At 42.2% G+C, this 17,838-nt stretch overlaps 1 protein-coding gene across 1 annotated transcript; it reads right to left on the reverse strand.

The window, feature by feature from the left end:
- Positions 1–254: 254 nt before the first annotated feature.
- On the reverse strand, positions 255–11,012 carry NFKBIZ (NFKB inhibitor zeta). Its single transcript, XM_048495681.1, has 12 exons — positions 10,661–11,012; positions 8,038–8,180; positions 6,535–6,571; positions 6,334–6,437; positions 5,444–6,216; positions 5,005–5,110; positions 4,556–4,702; positions 3,763–3,826; positions 3,135–3,304; positions 2,313–2,423; positions 2,012–2,179; positions 255–1,066 (listed from the first exon to the last, which is right to left on the reverse strand). Exons 1-12 carry the CDS (start codon positions 10,914–10,916, stop codon positions 1,013–1,015), a joined length of 2,133 nt encoding a protein of 710 aa, XP_048351638.1. The 5' UTR covers positions 10,917–11,012; the 3' UTR covers positions 255–1,012.
- Positions 11,013–17,838: the final 6,826 nt, after the last annotated feature.

The following is a 17,838-nucleotide window of genomic DNA, read 5'->3' on the forward strand; positions in this document are numbered from 1 at the left end:
GGGTTTGATTCCCTGCTCTGCCACTTGAGATGTGGAGGCTTATCTGGGAAACTAGATTCACCTGTGTACTCCAACACATGCCAGCTGGGTGACCTTGGGTGAGTCACAACTCTCAGCCCCACCCACCTCACGGGGTGTTTATTGTGGGGGGGAGGGAAAGGAGATTGAAAGCACCTTTGAGTCTCCTTACTGAAGAGAAAGGGGGGGGGTACAAATCCAAACTCTTCTTCTTCTTATGAATTTAATATAGAAGAAGAAGAGTTTGGATTTATCCCCTGCCTTTCTCTCATCCAAGGAGTCTCAAAGCGACTTACAAACTCCTTCCCTTCCTCTCAGACCACCTTGAGGTGGGGCTGATAATTCTGAGAGAACTGTGACTGGCCCATGTCACCCAGCAGGATTCATATGTAGCCACAGAGAAACAGATCCAGTTTACCTGATGGGTCCGCTGCTCATATGAAGGAGCAGGGAATCAAACTGGTTCTGCAGATTAGAGTTTGCCACTCTTAATCACTACACCACGCTGGCTCTCAGCTCAAAAACTCAAAATCTATTATCTAACATGAACATATTATCAGATTTCCAAACCTATGAAGTTGCATAGCGTGATTTAAAACAGAAAAAAACCCCTACCATATTACTTTAACCAGTAAAATCTTGTTAGTATTCTTAAAAGCTTATTATTTCAGTTCATAAACATCTAGAATGCAGAGCATACTACATTCTTTTATAAAAGTACAATTGTTCTTGCTTGACATTTGTTGTAAAGTCAGTTATTTTATTTTGCCATGACTGCAAAACTGAGTTCAGATGATGATCCAGAATACCTAGCTATGAATCATTTCCATCTGTTCAGAAGAATTGTCATTAACCCACTATATAATAGTGAACAAAATATGTTTGTTTCATAGAAACAACTAACATTTGCCTCCATGGGACAAATGGTCTATTTACAGTTACATTAGGACTGCCTAACTGACAGTGAGTATAAAGTCGTCGGTATTCATGGAGCTTAATAGACTGCTGATCTCTGCTGAACCGTCTTCCCCTTCAGGATACGCCGTATCTGAAAAACAGGAGAGATATAATCAAGGTCCATTGTATCTGACATTATGACACACACAGCAACCCTAAACACACCAGCTAAGTCACACTTCTAAGTAAATAATTTAGGTTTAGGATGACACAAATCAAGCAAAGTTCACAAAGCTTTGTAAAGGTTTGAAAGCCTTCGACAATACTTTGTAAAGGTCAGTTAAATAAACATCAAAAGTAGTTCCCTACAGCCTTCATGGCCTTGGTACTTGTTCTCAGGATACAAGCCTATGTAACTAATTTGTGGAGAGGAGTTAGACCAAGGACATCAAGATGGGTACATTAGATTAACTGCTCATTGAATGGTTCCTTTAAAAAAGAATATAGCACATCAGAATCTAACTCGCTACAAACAAATACTTTAAGATCAGGGGACATTTGCACCAGTAGTTTCATCTTAATGCTGTAGTTACTGGCTCAGTGATGAGACTCCATGCTCTGTTCTTCAACTGCTCAAAATCTAAGATTTATTGGGAAGGGCTAGATCACCTGTGCTCTGTAACTTGAAAGAACAGTGCACTTTCCAAACTGTCATAGGGAGGTCGCTCAGGAGAATAACTAATAAAACTACATAATTGAGAGGATCAATCATGATTCTCTATAAGCAAGCATCCTTTTACAGGTTTCAGACTCAAATAAAATTATCTGCATAAAATCAACCTTTTATTTACATAGAAATGTAACTGAAATGAACTGAGAGTTTTCTCTTACTGCCCTCATAGTTTTGTGAATAATAACTCCAGGTGTATGAAAGATAAAAAGTCAACAACTGCAGTTGGTTTTACTTAAGCTACTGTTCTGGAAAAGAAATGGAAGCATTCTTACATTCTGTGCCCAGTAGAAACGAGAAGAGAGACAGAGACAGATCCTACCCATCCTATTCAAGACAAGACCTCAAACATTTAGGTCATCTTACTTCAATTCCTACAGGGCCATCAGGAACCAAGTGAACTGGCTGCTCATTCTCCAAGTTTCTGGCACTGGGATCAGCTCCCTTTCGCATCAACAACCGAACTGCATCCAGCTGAGTCACCCGATGTTGCAAACTGGCAGCTATATGGAGTGCTGTGTTGCCATTGTAAGCCTAGATGAGGCAAGATATGCACACCATTAGTTCCAGCAAAAACAAGGACGACAGAGTGATTTATGCATGCAAGTTCAGTACACATTCAAGTGGATGTATGATTTTATACTACCACTGCTTAAAGTTCACATACCTTTGCATTGATGAAAGAAAGGCAAGTGGGTAGCTCCAAAAACAGACGAAGAAGTTCCACATTTGCTTCTTCAGCAGCCAAGTGAAGGGCTGAGCGCCCACTTTTACGATCCTATACAAAAAGCAAAACAAGCCAGTTAACTTTGCACATTTAACATCCAACACCACAAAAACAAAACACATGAAGTGACTCTTCTTGCACTAACACACTGAATGCTCTTGATAGTTTTGGTTTTCCTTGCAATTCTATAGACTGCTAATATTTCCTGTTTACTGACAGAAACTGAGCCTTGAAATCCAGCACTTCCAGGGCTACTCAAGAATTTAAGTTTGTGATGGGGTTTCCATCCAACAATTCTACCTGCTTGGTCACAAAGGCTCTGGAATAATTAAAGCAAAGGGAATTGAAGCTAAACTTTCTCTGTAAGAAATCCTCATACACAACCTCAGGTTGCAGTTATGTTTATGTCGCCACAATCCAGTAAGTGTCAGCCATGACCAAGTCCAACTGAAATTAGTAGAACCTGCAGCCCAATCCCATACATGTGACTTGATATCAAATAAGCAAGCTAAGAACGGTACTAAGATTCATTTAAATGCATTTGAGTTCCATTGATTTTAAAGGTACAAACAAGCTAACATACAGTAACAGAGAACCTTTTATTTGGTGTATGGAAATCTGATTAGATGAGTATGTTTTGTCCTCCCTCAAGTATGCAGATGGGCAAGCAGTTCTTAGATCTAAACACATCTTAGAAAGTCACATCTGACGGCTCCAAAGTGCAACTCAGACCCTATGTTCATATTTCCTGGTGCTACTTACTCTGGCTTCAACAGAGGCCCCAATCTGGATTAGAAATTTGATTGTGTCTGCCAACCTCTTGCTTTTCAATCTTAATTCCTGGACCTCAGGAGTGTGGGGTGACTGCTGGCTCTGTAGCTCATGTAATATAGCATTATGGGCTATTACCGCACAGTGCAATGCTGTCAGACCTTAAAAACAGAAACACACCAGTGACTAAAACAAACAGCCAAAAATGAAATCCCTAATTGTCTTCTCCAATAACTTGACTGATTCAGAAATACTAATCTTGAAATTAATACCTGGGCTTTGGCTTCTCTTTGTGATATAAATTTTTAAAAAACTGTTCCTCAGTTCCTTAAATGTACTGCACAGGAAGAACTAACTTTTTAAAAAATCAGATGTTTAAAATTTAGCATATATTCTGTTAGCAGTGTGATTTTTTCCTGTGCAAATCTTCTAATAAGAATGTAGTTATGCTCTTTCCATATTTTACTACCACAAAGAGAGAGAGAAAAAATGTTCTTAGTAGATTTAATAATCAACTATGATTTCTTTCTTGCCAGAGGCATACTAATTTCTTAGGCTGACACTGAAATGTGTATGTGCTCATAACAGGTTTTTCTTAATCTAAAGTAGAATTGCTCACCATCATAATTGGTTGCCTCCAAGTCTATGTACTGATCACTTACAATGGCTCCTTTCTGGATTGCCTGTCAAAGTGAAACAGCAGATTAATTCCACCCAAGTATACACTGTGCATATATCAAAGCCTTCATGGTAATGTTCTAAAAATTTAACAGAACGGTTCATGTATTAAAGCTACTCCTGAATTTTTAAATTTATATTAGAACTGACAATAAAAAGCAGCATCTCTCCATGAAGAAACTGCCACAATTTTGTAAAGAACTTGTTTTTGTCATCAAGGCTTCCTTATGTTTTCTTCCATTTAGCAGACAGAGAAAATTACATTGCTTTAACACTTACTTGTTTACTATGGATAGAAAAGTCTACAGCTCTATATTGAATTTTACCACTTGCCCTGACATCCTTGGCAAACAACAACCACTTACAAGTTACAAGGAATGCTTGCTCCTACTGAGAGGAGGATGAGAAGATTTTTACATGAGTAGAATAAAAGACTAAACAGGTAGCGGGGCTACTATCCCTGAACAGTTTTTTTATACACCCATTAGAGCACTTATGCTGCTAACCTTAAAGCATAGGTGTCAAACTCGCAGCCCTCCAGATGTTATGGACTACAGTTCCCATCATCCCCTGGGATGATGGAAACTGTAGTCCATAACAACTGGAGGGCCGCAAGTTTGACACCTGTGCCTTAAAGCGTCTACGATGACCAGTTTCAGCATATTCCACTATACTGAAAATATGAGCAGAGAACAGTAGAAGAAATATTTTTGGAACTTTTTCAGGAGCCTCACCTGAAGGACTTGTGCATGCCCTTTTTCAGCACACACGTGTAATGGTGTCCTACCCCAGCAGTCCGTTGTGTTCACTTGTGCCCCAAGGCTAACCAAGTCATGTACAATAAGATGCTGATTTGCAGCCACAGCTACCTGCAGGGCACTCTGCAATAATGAGAAGTAGATGACATACTGATCACATAAATGTTACCAGGAAATAGCAATTTTAAAAACACCCAACCACAATAAAATATCTGTGGATACATCCAAAGCATAACTCATTTCAACAGGCGGCTTTTTAAGAATTAGACTATGGACTTCTAGAAGAGCTCTCAGTTAAATATTAGCGAGTATACCAACATTCAAGATAAATATTAAACAGATATTCCAGGATGCTTTGTACAAGTCCGGGAAATGAGCAATATTTAAGGGCACCCATTAGGAGCATGTTGTGCAGAGGAAATCACCTGGCCATTGTGCTCCTTAATATCGAGCATGTGCAGGGCTGCCATCTTTCTTGCCAACACATAAGAAACTGCCCGTCGTCCCTGGGCAACGGCAATGTGGAGGAATCTGTGGGGAATATATACCATATTTTACAATTATTACAATAATTACCAAAGCATGTATTTTATGACAGTATCCACAGTAATGAAAAAACCCTAATTATAGCATTTGCAGGCTTAAGAGGCTTCTATATGTAGTTATTTATCCCTAATCCCCTCCTCCCATCATATTTAGGTGTGCACTGAGGGATGGCATTTTGTTCAAATGCAACACCGAGTGATTAATTTACAGTAAAATTAGGAACATTCTCAAGAGGTGTACACTAGTAACAAGAATGGCATCTTGTTTGCAACAGAGAATCTCCATTAGAGAAGTAATTAACATGTGAAGAATACTCACGTGTCACCATCGGAGTCTTTGGCAAGGATTTGATCTTGTGAAATGTTGGCCAATTTGTTTTCTTCCTGTTCTACCTGCCACTGGAAAAATGATTTGCCCAGCTGTGCTGTATTTCCAGCAATACCTTGGTGTTGTGCAGAAATATTTGAAGTGGCCAGCGATAAGCCATGCTCCTCGAGACTGCTGCAGCTGCTATTTGGTGGCAGGCTACAATTCTGAAGGTGGCTACTGATATCAGGTTGCTGGTGGCCTCCCAGTAAAGGCTGAAAGTGAGAGGCAGAAGGGTTGTCTTGCCCCTCTGTATCATTTAAGAGAGCAGCAAAACTTTGGGTAGGGCAAAACTGAAGGTCTTGGCTTTCAAAAATACTTTGCTGATAGTCAGAGGACTGGCTGTTTGCAGAATGCGGTCTGCATTCCAATAGCGAATTCTGGCTGTAGTGCTGTGGCATATCCTGGGGCTGTGTGCTAGAAAACTGGTAATTTTGGGGTGATTGCTGCATTTGTGGGTGACTGGTTGCTTGAAACGTTTGGTACTTCTGAGAAGGTGAAAAAGCCTGTGCTCCTGCAATCTCTTGATATTGCTCCTGTGGCGAATTCGAATTAGCCACTGTGGGAAGCCAGCAAACTTGCACCGTGTTCAGAGAAACAGGACTTGATTTATTCTTAATATTGATAATGTTCTGCAGCATATCACAACTGCTGTCTTGTTTGGGATCATTTATTTGAGTATCCTCCATGTTGTTATCCATTGATGTTGGTGTTTGAGGAGGTGTCTAGAAAATAGAACATACCTGCTTTTTAACAGAACTGATCATGTCCCATCACATTAGAGCAGAAAAAAAATATTTCAATGTTAGCAGCAAATGTAAAAACAACATAAAAATACTTACCAAGAGATGAGATTGGAAAGGAGATGCCCTTTTATAACAGGATCCATCAGAAAAAGATTCATGAGCTTTTCTTTTTCTATCATTATTCAATATGTTCTTCAACTCTATTAAATGAAAATAAAATGCTAAGTTTCTTCAACGGCCCACATTTTAGTGTTCTAAATTCAAATATTACTTCAAAGGAAAGTAAGGATAGGGTACCTGCATATGGTTCATAACTTTCTGTTCCTCCTTGTGCCTATTTTTAAAAAGAGTTAAAATTAGACATATTATATGTACCATAGTGAAAACATTCTCCAGATTCCTTTAACAGTTTTAAAGGGCGATACTTTTTTAACGCCAATTTGGAACATGATATATTTCCAAAACTGTGATTATTATAGCAATTCCAGGTATATAAAAAAGTTAAGAGCAGAAAATTAACAGGTTCTAGTGGAACTTATTAATCTTTGTTCACTAAAATTTTTAGATTTTTTTAAAAATGTGTTCTAAACCTTCTCTATCACTCATTTATTCTGCTGGACCAGGCTCTGGGGGATCTAGGTTCTAAAGCCTACTCTGCCATGAAGCAAATTGTGTACCTGACCCTTTTTCAGCATAATCTTCCTCACAAACTTGTTGCGAGTATAAAATGGAGGAGGGAAAAGTGCTGCATGCTGCCCTGAGCTCCTTAAAGTAAGGGAAGGATAAAAATGTACTAAATAAATAAACAAACTTTATTAGGATTTTCAGCCTGCACTGTTACTTTTACAGTTTAAGCAAAAACCAAAGAAAGTGACCAAATGATAAAGAATGGTATCCAGTTTAAATCTGGCAAGCAAATAATTCTCAGCTTGCTGCTGATCAAGCGGGTAAGATACTTGGTGAATCAGCTATAAAAATGTACATGAGTGTAGTTTAAAGTTCTGGAAAATGATTTTATCTACAGCAACTGGCAGTTCTTATGCGTATTTTTGAGAGAATCTTGCCTTAGTTCATTCTACAATTACACTACTTTGCATTTGCAGATTCTTAAATGTAAGCCCACACTAAACTGAGGAGGCACAAAAACGTCCATGTATTATCACCTCTATATACTTTTGTACACCTAATTATTTTAAAAACAAACATTGAGATAAAGGAACATTTTTATGTATGGATCTTTTTAACAATCTGCTATTCCTAAACTTGTAGCATCAGTAGATAAATATTTTAAATGGTACAAAAATGATCATGACACCATGGTGTGCTTAACAATTAATGTTGGTTATTACAGGAACATATTTGTATGCGAAAGATGGGCTGTTTCTCTCCAATACTGTTCAATACTAAAATCTGTAAAGAGTCACTGCCTTGCACTGAGACATAAAACGCAAAATGGCTAAAATTTATGAATACTCTAGACAATGTTCAGACACCCAAGCTGCCCAAAAAGCTGTCCTGTGAAGTGCAAAAAGCAGCACGTGATGGTGCTCTGTCTCTGGTATCTGCCAATTATTTATTTTCCAAATAATTAGGTGCCAGATTAACTATTGCAGCTCATTTATATATGATAGATCTAGACTTCATAAACTTGTCTAGTCAGCTATAGCAGTCACCATTTTGCAGTAATGAGCTTTTTATGTTAATTATACATTGTATAAATAATTATGTACTGATGCTCCAAAAGAAAAAACAGTCATTTTCTAATGAAAAAATGGATTGAAACAAAAACAATCAGCCTACCTTTGATAAATCATCACCACCACAACCTGATGACATCTGTTTGCTGTTTCTAATATGCAACAACAGTTCTTTCACGGAGTTTTTCACACGAACACCTTGAAAAAGTCCTCTTTGCTGCTTTCCTCCCCCCATGTGTTGTTCCACTGTGGAAACCCAAACAAAAATAAAACTAAAAATCTTGGCACAATCCGTAAAGTAAAAGATTTGGTTTTATGCAGGAAAAAATTGCAGGAAATTATTGATACAGAATTCTCTCAGTCAAGAAACACATCTGCTCTTATAAAGCAGAACAACAAAATGTCATTACCAGCATTTCAGAAGTACAAGAAACAACAGAAAAGTTCAAGCTCACAAATACACAGAAATCTCCATCCATTTCTCTATCTCTTCACCACATATGTTAGTGATGGGTGGGGAGCTTCAGTCACATCTAATTAGCAACAGTATAAGATTATGTGAATGAACTTTCAGAGCTACTTGCACCTGTCACCTCCATAATGAAGTTGCTTGTCTAAAATAAGGAAAAGTTTCAACCAAAACGATGTACTTCAAGTATTACGTTCATTCTGCAATGACACAATCTCCTAAGATATATGCATATTTGAAGGTCAAAAACCAGAAGTGAAATGGGGAAGCAAAGACGCAAGAGTCCAATTGAGAAGTTATGACTTCATTTTAAAAAGTACAAAAACTTCAACAAACCTTACGTACTAGAAGTATTACTGTTCAACTAATATTAAACTTATGTTAATCAAACCCCTAATTACCCTAAAACTAGAATTTCTGTCTAGAGAAAAAAATCTAAAGAAAACTCCCTCCATTTTTCTTGCAGATTTTGTCAGGTTGCCCAAAAGTATTTCTAGTTAATCAAAATGAACAGCCAAATTAGGAAATTCAATTTAAGATAGCAAACACTACTGCGAAACAAATGGTAGTTTCCCTGAAAAAATGTACATGGCTGGTAAAAATCTCTTTTATTATATTAAAATATCATACATTTATATATTAAAATAATACAGATGTAAAAAATACAACGTTTGTATTACAAATACAAGCCATGGTGAAATCTAAAATACAGGATAACAGCAGTTCCTGTTTAAGGAAATAAACTATATCTACCTTTTAAACATACACCACAGATATGGCTACGGGTTCTTTTGAAAAAAATATTCTAGTCAACAAGATTGATTCCAAAACAAAATTACAACAAACTAAATATTCCTGTTAGAGAGAAAAAATATAATTTTATTTTGGAAGTTAAAAAGAAACCATGAACTCTTTTAAAAGTACTTGGAAATTCCCAGTTGCAAAAATTTGCTTGTACGATACGCACAATAAAATGCTACCCTCAACTAACTTCAGACCACTACTTAGGGGACTGAAACAGAAAATATAATACTGTTTCAACAAATACAGCTAGAGAGCAAAAGTTATGTGCGCTTCCATGAATGGGGTGCACAGCACAGAGGTGAAACATTTAAGTGAACTGAAAAACTTTCAGTTTTCACAACATTATAGAAAAGGCAAACGTCTGACAGCAAAACTACCCTGTGTTAATATTAACACTCATCAGATGTCTTAACAAGTAACAACCAGGGACGTTCAGATTAGGCCTACAGAGGTTTAACTCTCCCTCCCCTTATGATCCAGTCCTTGATGAAACTCTAAAGCAGAGAGCCCGTTCACAGGACTTCCCTCACACGCACTTGCTAAGCTATTAAGCATAGACTTCTCTCCTATGCGTCCTAAGTAACTATCAATCAAAATCACTTTACACAATCATCGTTCCCAGAACGTGCTGGCAGTTAAATACACATGCACAAGCATCACACTATTTCTGATTTTTAAAAAAGCATTTTTCACATAGGGGAAAAAAAGGCTCTTTCTAGCCCATTAGTGAAACGCAGCCCCGGACTCGAAACACGTCATTAAACCTATATATGACAGACAATGCCGCAGAAACCATAAAGTTCAGCCAGGTTGTTAGCAGAACAGATTGTATTTGTAAGCACCAGTGTAAAGGTACCAACTGTGCATTTGGGCCACGAAAATAAATGTATACCCAGGCCATGTCTTTTAACAATGTTGATGTGAAGGTTACTTTGTGATTAGCACAAGGAAGCTTCCTGGAGGATATAAAGCTAAATCATTCAACTGGAAAAACCTTGTCCCTTATTTGGAGCCAAGCTTCTGGATCCTTAGAAGCCGGCCATATCCTGCCATTTTGTGGACGTATGAGCATGTGAGCAGAGCAGACTGATATGGGAATAAAGCGGTTGCGTCCAGGTGTTTTAAAGTAGGGCGCATCCGCTTCTGTATGCCCATTTTGAAACGCTCTCTTTTAAAGAAAGATCGACTCAAGACGACGTTTATCACACTGTGAGAACTGAGCTAGAATATTCCAAGAGCAGATTTTTACATGCAAAGAATGCATCTATCTGTATGCTCACACCCAATTTCCTGCCAGGAAAAGGTGAACATTACAACACACTCCAGCCTGTAGCAAGGCAGCTGACTCCAGTACCATAGACAGTCCGCGATCCCTCCAAGAGATCTGCGAGCAATCCCGCAGCGCCAGCGACTCTGCGAGCAATCCCGCGCGGCGACTCGGCTTCCTCCGTACCTTGCCCAGCTGCACGCCTGCCGCTCCGGGAGTAGCGCCTCTTGCCGAAATCGCCGGTGCTTCGGCAGCCGCCGCCACCGCCGCTCCCCGATAGCTCCGCATCAGATCCTGGCGATTCCGGCGCGGAGTGACCGGGCGAGCAGCTGCTCTCGCTGGAGTTAGGGGACGACCCGTAGAAAAAGGCCAGGTTGAGAGGGCTGCTCATGGAGCCGCAGTCGCCGTCCAGCAGCCCGTCGCGGCTGCTGTCCACGATCATGGCTGCTCTCGTGCAAGGGCGTGAAAGAGGCGGCAATGGCTGATGAGCTGAACCACGGCGAGCAAAGGCGAAAAGGGGGTCTAGGTAGGAGGCGGAGGCAGCCGCGGCGGCTCTTATAAGGCCTCCGAGCCGCGGCAGAGGCAGGAGGCCGGCAGGGCAGGTCTTTGGCCGCCCACGGGGCGGGGCGAGAGGCTGGGGGCAGGGCGAGCAGCTGCGCTTCCCGTAAGCGCCCAGCCCGGATTTGTTTCCGCAACCCTCTTTGGCTCTCCCGGGCCTCGCCGCCTCCTCCTCCTCCTGGCAAGAGCGCAGCGCCAACAACTGTGCAGCCTGAAACTGGCCCCGGGCGCCCCCGCCCCGCCACTCTTGCGTGCGAAGGCGAGCGAGCCTCCCTGTGGACGCCGGGCGGCCCCATGGCTGGCTGGCGGCGTCTGTCCAGGCCTTTGCGGGGAAGGGGGTGGGGGTGTCAAGTCGGCTTCCGCCAACGTATTCTCTAGGCGAGAAACCGCAGTGAAGTAACAAACCATTAACTGCATGAGATTATACTTTAGACGGGTGTCGAGGAGGAACTTTGGCCCTCGCTATCCAAGCGCAGCGTTCAGACAGGCCTGTAGACTTATACTGAGGGATAAAAGAGTCACAAGACAATAAAAAAAAAAAAAACTAACTCCAAACATGTACACACGATCTCAGTGATACTGAATGGGTTGGTTGGCCTGTACCAACATGGCAAGGCCCCTTCCACACAGGCCAATAAACATGGGTGGAGGATCAGAGGTGGGATCCAACCAGCTCTCACCACTTCTCTAGAAGTGGTTACTAATTTTTTCTGAGTGCCTAGAAGGGGTTACTAAAGCAACCTCCCTGCCCAACAGGGACAGGAGGTGTGTGTGTGTATGGTGGAGCCACTCTTTGAATCCCACCACCATCGGAACCTGTTATTAAATTTTTTTGATCCCACCACTGTGTAGGATGGTTAAAAAATGGTTGGGGGGGGGGGGACTTCACATAGATCCCACCCCTAAAATTAGTCTGCCCCATATTATTTACCCCAAACCATGTTATTTGAGAATTGTGCTATTAGCAAATCTTTTCAAAAATCCCTGGTTTTAGCCAGAGGCGTACCGGCAGAAAATGGCACCCGGGGGCAAGACCTTATTTTTGTGACCTGTGTCCCCCCCCCGCCCAGCCCCACTTATGGTCTCCTCCCTGCCATAAGGGGGTGGGTGTCGTGTTGGGGCTTCAGGAGCGCCTCTTAGTGGGGCTCTGCCATAGCCACGCTCCCAGGGAAAGGCTGTAGGCCAGCTGCTGGATGGACAGATCTGACAAGGAGCCAATCCCCACTCCGGTTTCGGCTTCTCCCTGCTCCACAGAACCAGGACTGGGCTGGCAGGGAGTGGGGTGAGGGGAGGCAGAGAGCTGGAATGAAGTGCCTGCCCAGAGCCGAGCGGCAAGACCGGAGTGCGCTGGCAAAGCCAAAGCACCCCAACTGCTCCTGCTGCACCCCAGGGGCCACCCCTGCTGCATGGGGGGCGGCTGGCTAGCCTGGACAGGGCTTCAGTGACTTCATGGAGCAGGGAGGGGGGAAGAGAAGGAAGAGAGTCTCTCTGGTCACAGCTTGCATCTTCAGTGTGTGAGGGGCCATTTTGTGTCCCCCCCATGTGATCAGATGGGTGGCACCTGAGAACAAACGACACCCTATGTCCCTCTGGAAGGTACAGCACTAGTTGAAGCCAGTCGCAAGCAAACGGCTGGGCAAAGGTGCTATATTTGTCACCATTTTCCTTTTTAAAAAATTTTTGTGGTTTACATTTGTGTAGCTATGCAGGTGCAGTTGGTTGTATTGTCAGAAGTCAGCATGGCTGTGAGGGTTCATTTGTGCATGCCTGCATTGGTGGGAAGTAAATTTAAAAAATAGATACGCCTCCATGCAAAGGCACAACAGCAACTTGGATTGTTTCAGTGGGCTCAAATCGCTGCCTGCATGGATGCATGTGAACATGAAAACAGGGTTATGTTATCCCGACTGCAACCTAAGAAAGAGCCTGCTGGAACAGACCAGAGTCCATCTAGTCCAGCACTCTGCTACTCACAGCGGCCCATCAGATACCTTTGAAAGCTTTCAGGTTGTGAAAGCAATGACCTGCTGCTGCTAAGGCATTTGCAATCTCAAGGAGGATCAAGATTGGTAGCCATAGATCGACTTCTCCTCCATAAATCTGCCCAAGCCCCTTTTAAAGCTATCCAGGTTAGTGGCCATCACCACCTCCTGGGTGGCAGCATATTCCAAGCACCAATCACGCGTTGAGTGAAGAAATGTTTCCTTTTATTAGTCCTAATTCTTCCCCCCAGCATTTTCAATGTATGCCCGCTGGTTTTAGTATTGTGAGAAGGAGAGAAAAAATTTCTCTCTGTCAACATTTTCTACCCCATGCATAATTTTATAGACTTCAATCATATCCCCCCTCAGTCTCAGACATTTCCTCTCCTCTCCTGTTATACATTTGCTGTGCAGAAGAGGCCCAAATGATGAAGTATGTTATGGTGCATGTTATGGTTGAATGTGGCAGGGAGAGGGGCCTCAAGCAACCCGCAGATGCTGTCTGTCTGTATGGGCTGACTTCAGAAGCTTGGATGGCAGGCAAGGCTTAACCTGGGCCACAGGTCTGAAGAGGCAACTGCAAAATAATACCATGAGCATAAGTAAAGTGCCTTTCACTAACTAATTATTAACTTCCAACAGCCTAAAATTAGTCATTAGGAGGAAGGATGTCCAGGTCAAATGATTTGATTTCCAAGAACACCTCTGGTTTTAATAATTAAAAAGTGTCAACAAGTCTGTATTTGAGGCTTTTATGGGGTGCCAACCTACAGGTGCATCCTGGAGTTCTCCTGGAATTAGTTGTTCTCCATGTGAAGGAATCAGCTTCCCTGGATAAAATAGCTGCCTTAGAGGTGGACTCTGCCATTATACCCTGTTGACATCCCTCTCCAAACTCCACCCTTCCTAGCGTCTACCCCCAAATCAAGAATTTCCCAACCAGAGTTGCCAACCCTAGGCTTTTGTGAAATCAGAAACTTGATTAATTGATGGTGCAAGTCCAAAAATAATTTTTGATATTTTATTTTCTGGTTTCTATTTTTTAAATATATCAAATCAACAGATTAAGCTTCACTTGAAATGCGAATAGAACGAACAGCATTAATTGGGAGTTTCTTTTGGTTCATTTGTTTTCCTGTCAAGTACAATTTGCCTAATGGGGTTAAAACAGAAATTGGAACCATTTTGTTACCAGTACTCCATACTGGCTTACTGTCATCCCTGGTTTTCAAACAAGTTATTCCCCTGTATCCAGTCTGACATCAATGTGAAAGGGCCTTGAAGAGTACCTTGAATTAGCATGAAGGATCATCCAAGGAAGAAAATTCACTTTCTTCACATTCTCCCTTTATCATTGTCTTTTCATTTTCTGGGGCCCCATGATAATTCTTTGTGGGACCTTACAGTAGCTAGACTTGGCTAACATCATCACATAATTTCAAAGGAGCAAGGGACCCACTGGTACCCGACTTGCTGATAAAATTAATTGCTGATCCGAGCAATATAGATATCCCTTAATCATTTTTATTGGACTGCTTGTGTAAGAACAATGACTAGTCTGTTTAGCTATCACGTTTCAGAACCATCCATAAAAGTCTAATTGCTGTGATCGTGGAAACTAGTTATGAAATGGTGCTCAAGAAAGCCTTTGCCATACAAATTGTGCCAGGCAGCCCAATCCAAAGCTCTGGGTGGCCAGGGACGGCACCACTGCTCTGCCATCCCACTGTCTCCAGGGGGCTTTTCTGCAGTGCAGGGAGGCAACCCCCCCCCCCCCACACACACCCTGGTCACTGCCAGAAAACCCTCCATAGGGCTTAATGGATTTACACCACCCAAAATGATAGCATAAGTCCATGCCCAGTGCTGCTTCGTAACTGCCCACGAAGCCAGGGTGGAAGCTGACTGTCAGCTCCATCCCCGGGGAACACCTCCAGCATGCCCCTGCTGCACCAATGGGGCTGCTGGTGCAAGAGCTCTGATGCAGTGCCCAGTACAGCATCCTGTTGATCCAGAGGGCTGCAGTGTCTGCCTGCTGCCGTGTTTGCCACTCTACCAGGTAAGTTCCCCAGTGAGGGCAAATCCACCAGCACAGGCCTGTGCCACCTCCAAAAGCCAATTCTCCCCGGATAGGGCAATAAAGTGTATATTTCTTTGTACCAATATTTCTGAAAAAACCACAATATTAGTAGAATATGTTGTCTCTTCACTTAATGGATGGGGATATTGAATCAGTATGAAGGAGACAGACCTCTTGGAGTTATGACATAAAAACTCGCTGAAATGCCAGTTCAATATGTTATAGCGATGAAAAGGGAAATCCAGTATTATGAATGACTCTGAAAATACACATAGGTCATGAGTTTGTGTTATAGCCATATTTTTAATACAATTAACAGCTCAAATATCCCTCTTAGAAGGGTAAATAAAATTATTAAGAAGTTGGAATATACTTTTTGCAAGGAAAAACTAAAGTGTTTGGTGTGTTTTAGATTATTTTACTGTAACACACACACAAACAGAAGATTTCATAAGAAGTTTGTAAAACTGAAAGAGGGGAAAGTGAACAGAGAAATTTATTTCTTCGTATGTAACTTCACATGACCTAAAGAAATTGATTGGCAGTTGGTTAAAAAAATAAGTATTTCTTATCCACAATTTGTGAAATTTATTGGTACAATATACAGTGAAAACTTTGAGTTTAGACAGCTTTAATAAAAGTGTTTCTAAAGGTCTGTTATGAAAGCTAAATAGAACTTTCAGCCAGCCACATAATTCTGATTACCAGATGCTAGAGGTCTGCGGCCAGGGGATGGCCATTACCTTCCTTTGCAAAATTTACACAGCCACCTGACTACCCACTAATGGACTTTGATGAACCTTAAGATGATGCAGAAAGGCAATCCTTATGGGTTTTGGTAAGAAACTTTGTTAATGCAAACTAATAGAGAAATGGCAAATTATTTCAAAAGATAGCTCCAATCACGTGGATATAATTTGCTGTCAAATCACAGCTGACTTATGGGGATTTCTTGGGGTTTTCAAGGCCAGAGACATTCAGAGATGGTTTAGCCATTGTCTGCTTCTGTGAGGTCTGAGAGAGTTCTAAGATAACTGTGACTGGCTCAGGCTTCATGTGGAAGAGGGAGGAATCAATCTTGGTTGTTCAGATTAGAGTCTGCTGCTGTTAAGCACTATACTACACTGGCTCTCAGTCCCCATCATAGACTTACTGAAAGAAAGCAGGTGGAATACTACAGATTGTTATATAATAGGCATGAAATATACATTATTGGCTTGATATAATTGTATATATACATCTGTTAGCATCTTCATTTTTTAGCATTTTACTTGGCAAACCTACATCCTATTAGCCATGAGAACTGGTGAGCCATATCTCCATTTCCAGCAGAAGGATATGATAAATTATATTTGCAGTTTTCCTCCATGGGTAAATAGCTTCAAACATTATTCTTCATTATCCAACTCCATAGTTGATTTTGCTTTTTAAAACGATGGTCAACATGTGAGCTAAGTGGGGACAGTTATGAAACAGAGAAATTTAAAGTCATTGATTCACTCTTAGGCCATTTCCGCACGGAGGCGGAAACGGCTAGGTTGGCACATTTAGCGCCGACCTGACGACGCTGGGACCGTCCACACGGACGGTCCTGGAAACAGCTGGGCAGCCGGCGCTCCGGAGCGCCGGCGCCCGGCCGACCCGGCATGTCCCCAGGCCTCGGCGACGTGCCGGAGGCCCAGGGACAAGGTAAGTGCCGAGTGGGGAGGCGTCCCAAAGCTGCTGCCGTTCGCTCGGCAGCGGCTTCGGGGCGGCGTTTCCCCAACAAGAACGCTTCCAAGCACTCTGGGGAAACGCCGGCTTCAGGCCAGGCGGGCGGTGCGAGGGCGGTGCGGCTGCGATGCAGCTGCGCCCCCTGTGCGAATGGCGGCCTGGAGACGGCGCTTTTACCGTCTCCAGGCCGCCATTAAATGCCCGTGCAGAAACGGCCTTAGAATGAAAAAGCAGAGGCAAATCTGGAAGCACTTTTGAATAATATCAAAACTGTGTCATTATTTGATAAGATTCCTGATAAGAATATCATGTTGAAGAACCTGTAGATTGCAGTAGGAGAAAACTACGAGACAAAGCTTTCCTCATTAGGCAGGTTGAACAAGTTGGAGAGTAGCTGTCTAGGAATGCAAGACAGGAAACCTTGGCAAGGTTAGCAAGGGCAGCTGATGGGGGTACTCACTGGGCATTTGGGGGCAAGGGGTGGAGAATGACCGAGGTCTCATTAGCGTCTTAAATTTCATACCCCTAATAGAAACTAGACTGCACCCCCATTCACATGCGTCCTATGAAGAGGTTTGCAAGAGGTTTGATGTGTAGAAGGTGGGCCAATAATGATGTCAGTGACTATGTGTCAGGGATGGCACCTAAGGATTGAGATGCATTCCTGATTCCAGGCCAAGGTCATATAAAAGTAGACTGTGATTGTATCTGGGTGATTGAGGTGCAGTCCTGTCAATGTAACTGCTTTGAGATATATGTATTCTGCCTGCTAGATGTGATCACTCTGTTAATGGAACATTCTTGCTTTGTTCTTACTTTCAGTCTTTCTCATGCCTGATAGACAAACAAGGCTTATCCCTGATACCTTCTACTCCCATGAGAAGCATTTCCATTGCTCTGTGGGGGCAGATGGCCAGGTGACATTATTTCTATCAGTCCACGAACTTGGGGCCTCCAGGCTCCAATGTAACTCTTTCTCACATTCTTTGGGAAAACGGAAGGGGGGAATTCATCCTCAATAAAGAGGGATG

The sequence above is a fragment of the Sphaerodactylus townsendi genome, linkage group LG04, assembly GCF_021028975.2.
Source record: "Sphaerodactylus townsendi isolate TG3544 linkage group LG04, MPM_Stown_v2.3, whole genome shotgun sequence".
NCBI lineage: Eukaryota > Metazoa > Chordata > Lepidosauria > Squamata > Sphaerodactylidae > Sphaerodactylus > Sphaerodactylus townsendi.

Excerpts from the sequence above, each read along its gene's own strand:
- NFKBIZ (XM_048495681.1), bottom strand. The coding sequence starts at position 10,916 with ATGATCGTGGACAGCAGCCGCGACGGGCTGCTGGACGGCGACTGCGGC. Across the intron at positions 6,438-6,534 it reads AAGTTATGAACCATATGCAG|AGTTGAAGAACATATTGAAT; the intron begins GTACCCTATCCT and ends TTCATTTAATAG. Across the intron at positions 2,424-3,134 it reads GGGCCTCTGTTGAAGCCAGA|GATCGTAAAAGTGGGCGCTC; the intron begins GTAAGTAGCACC and ends CTTTTTGTATAG.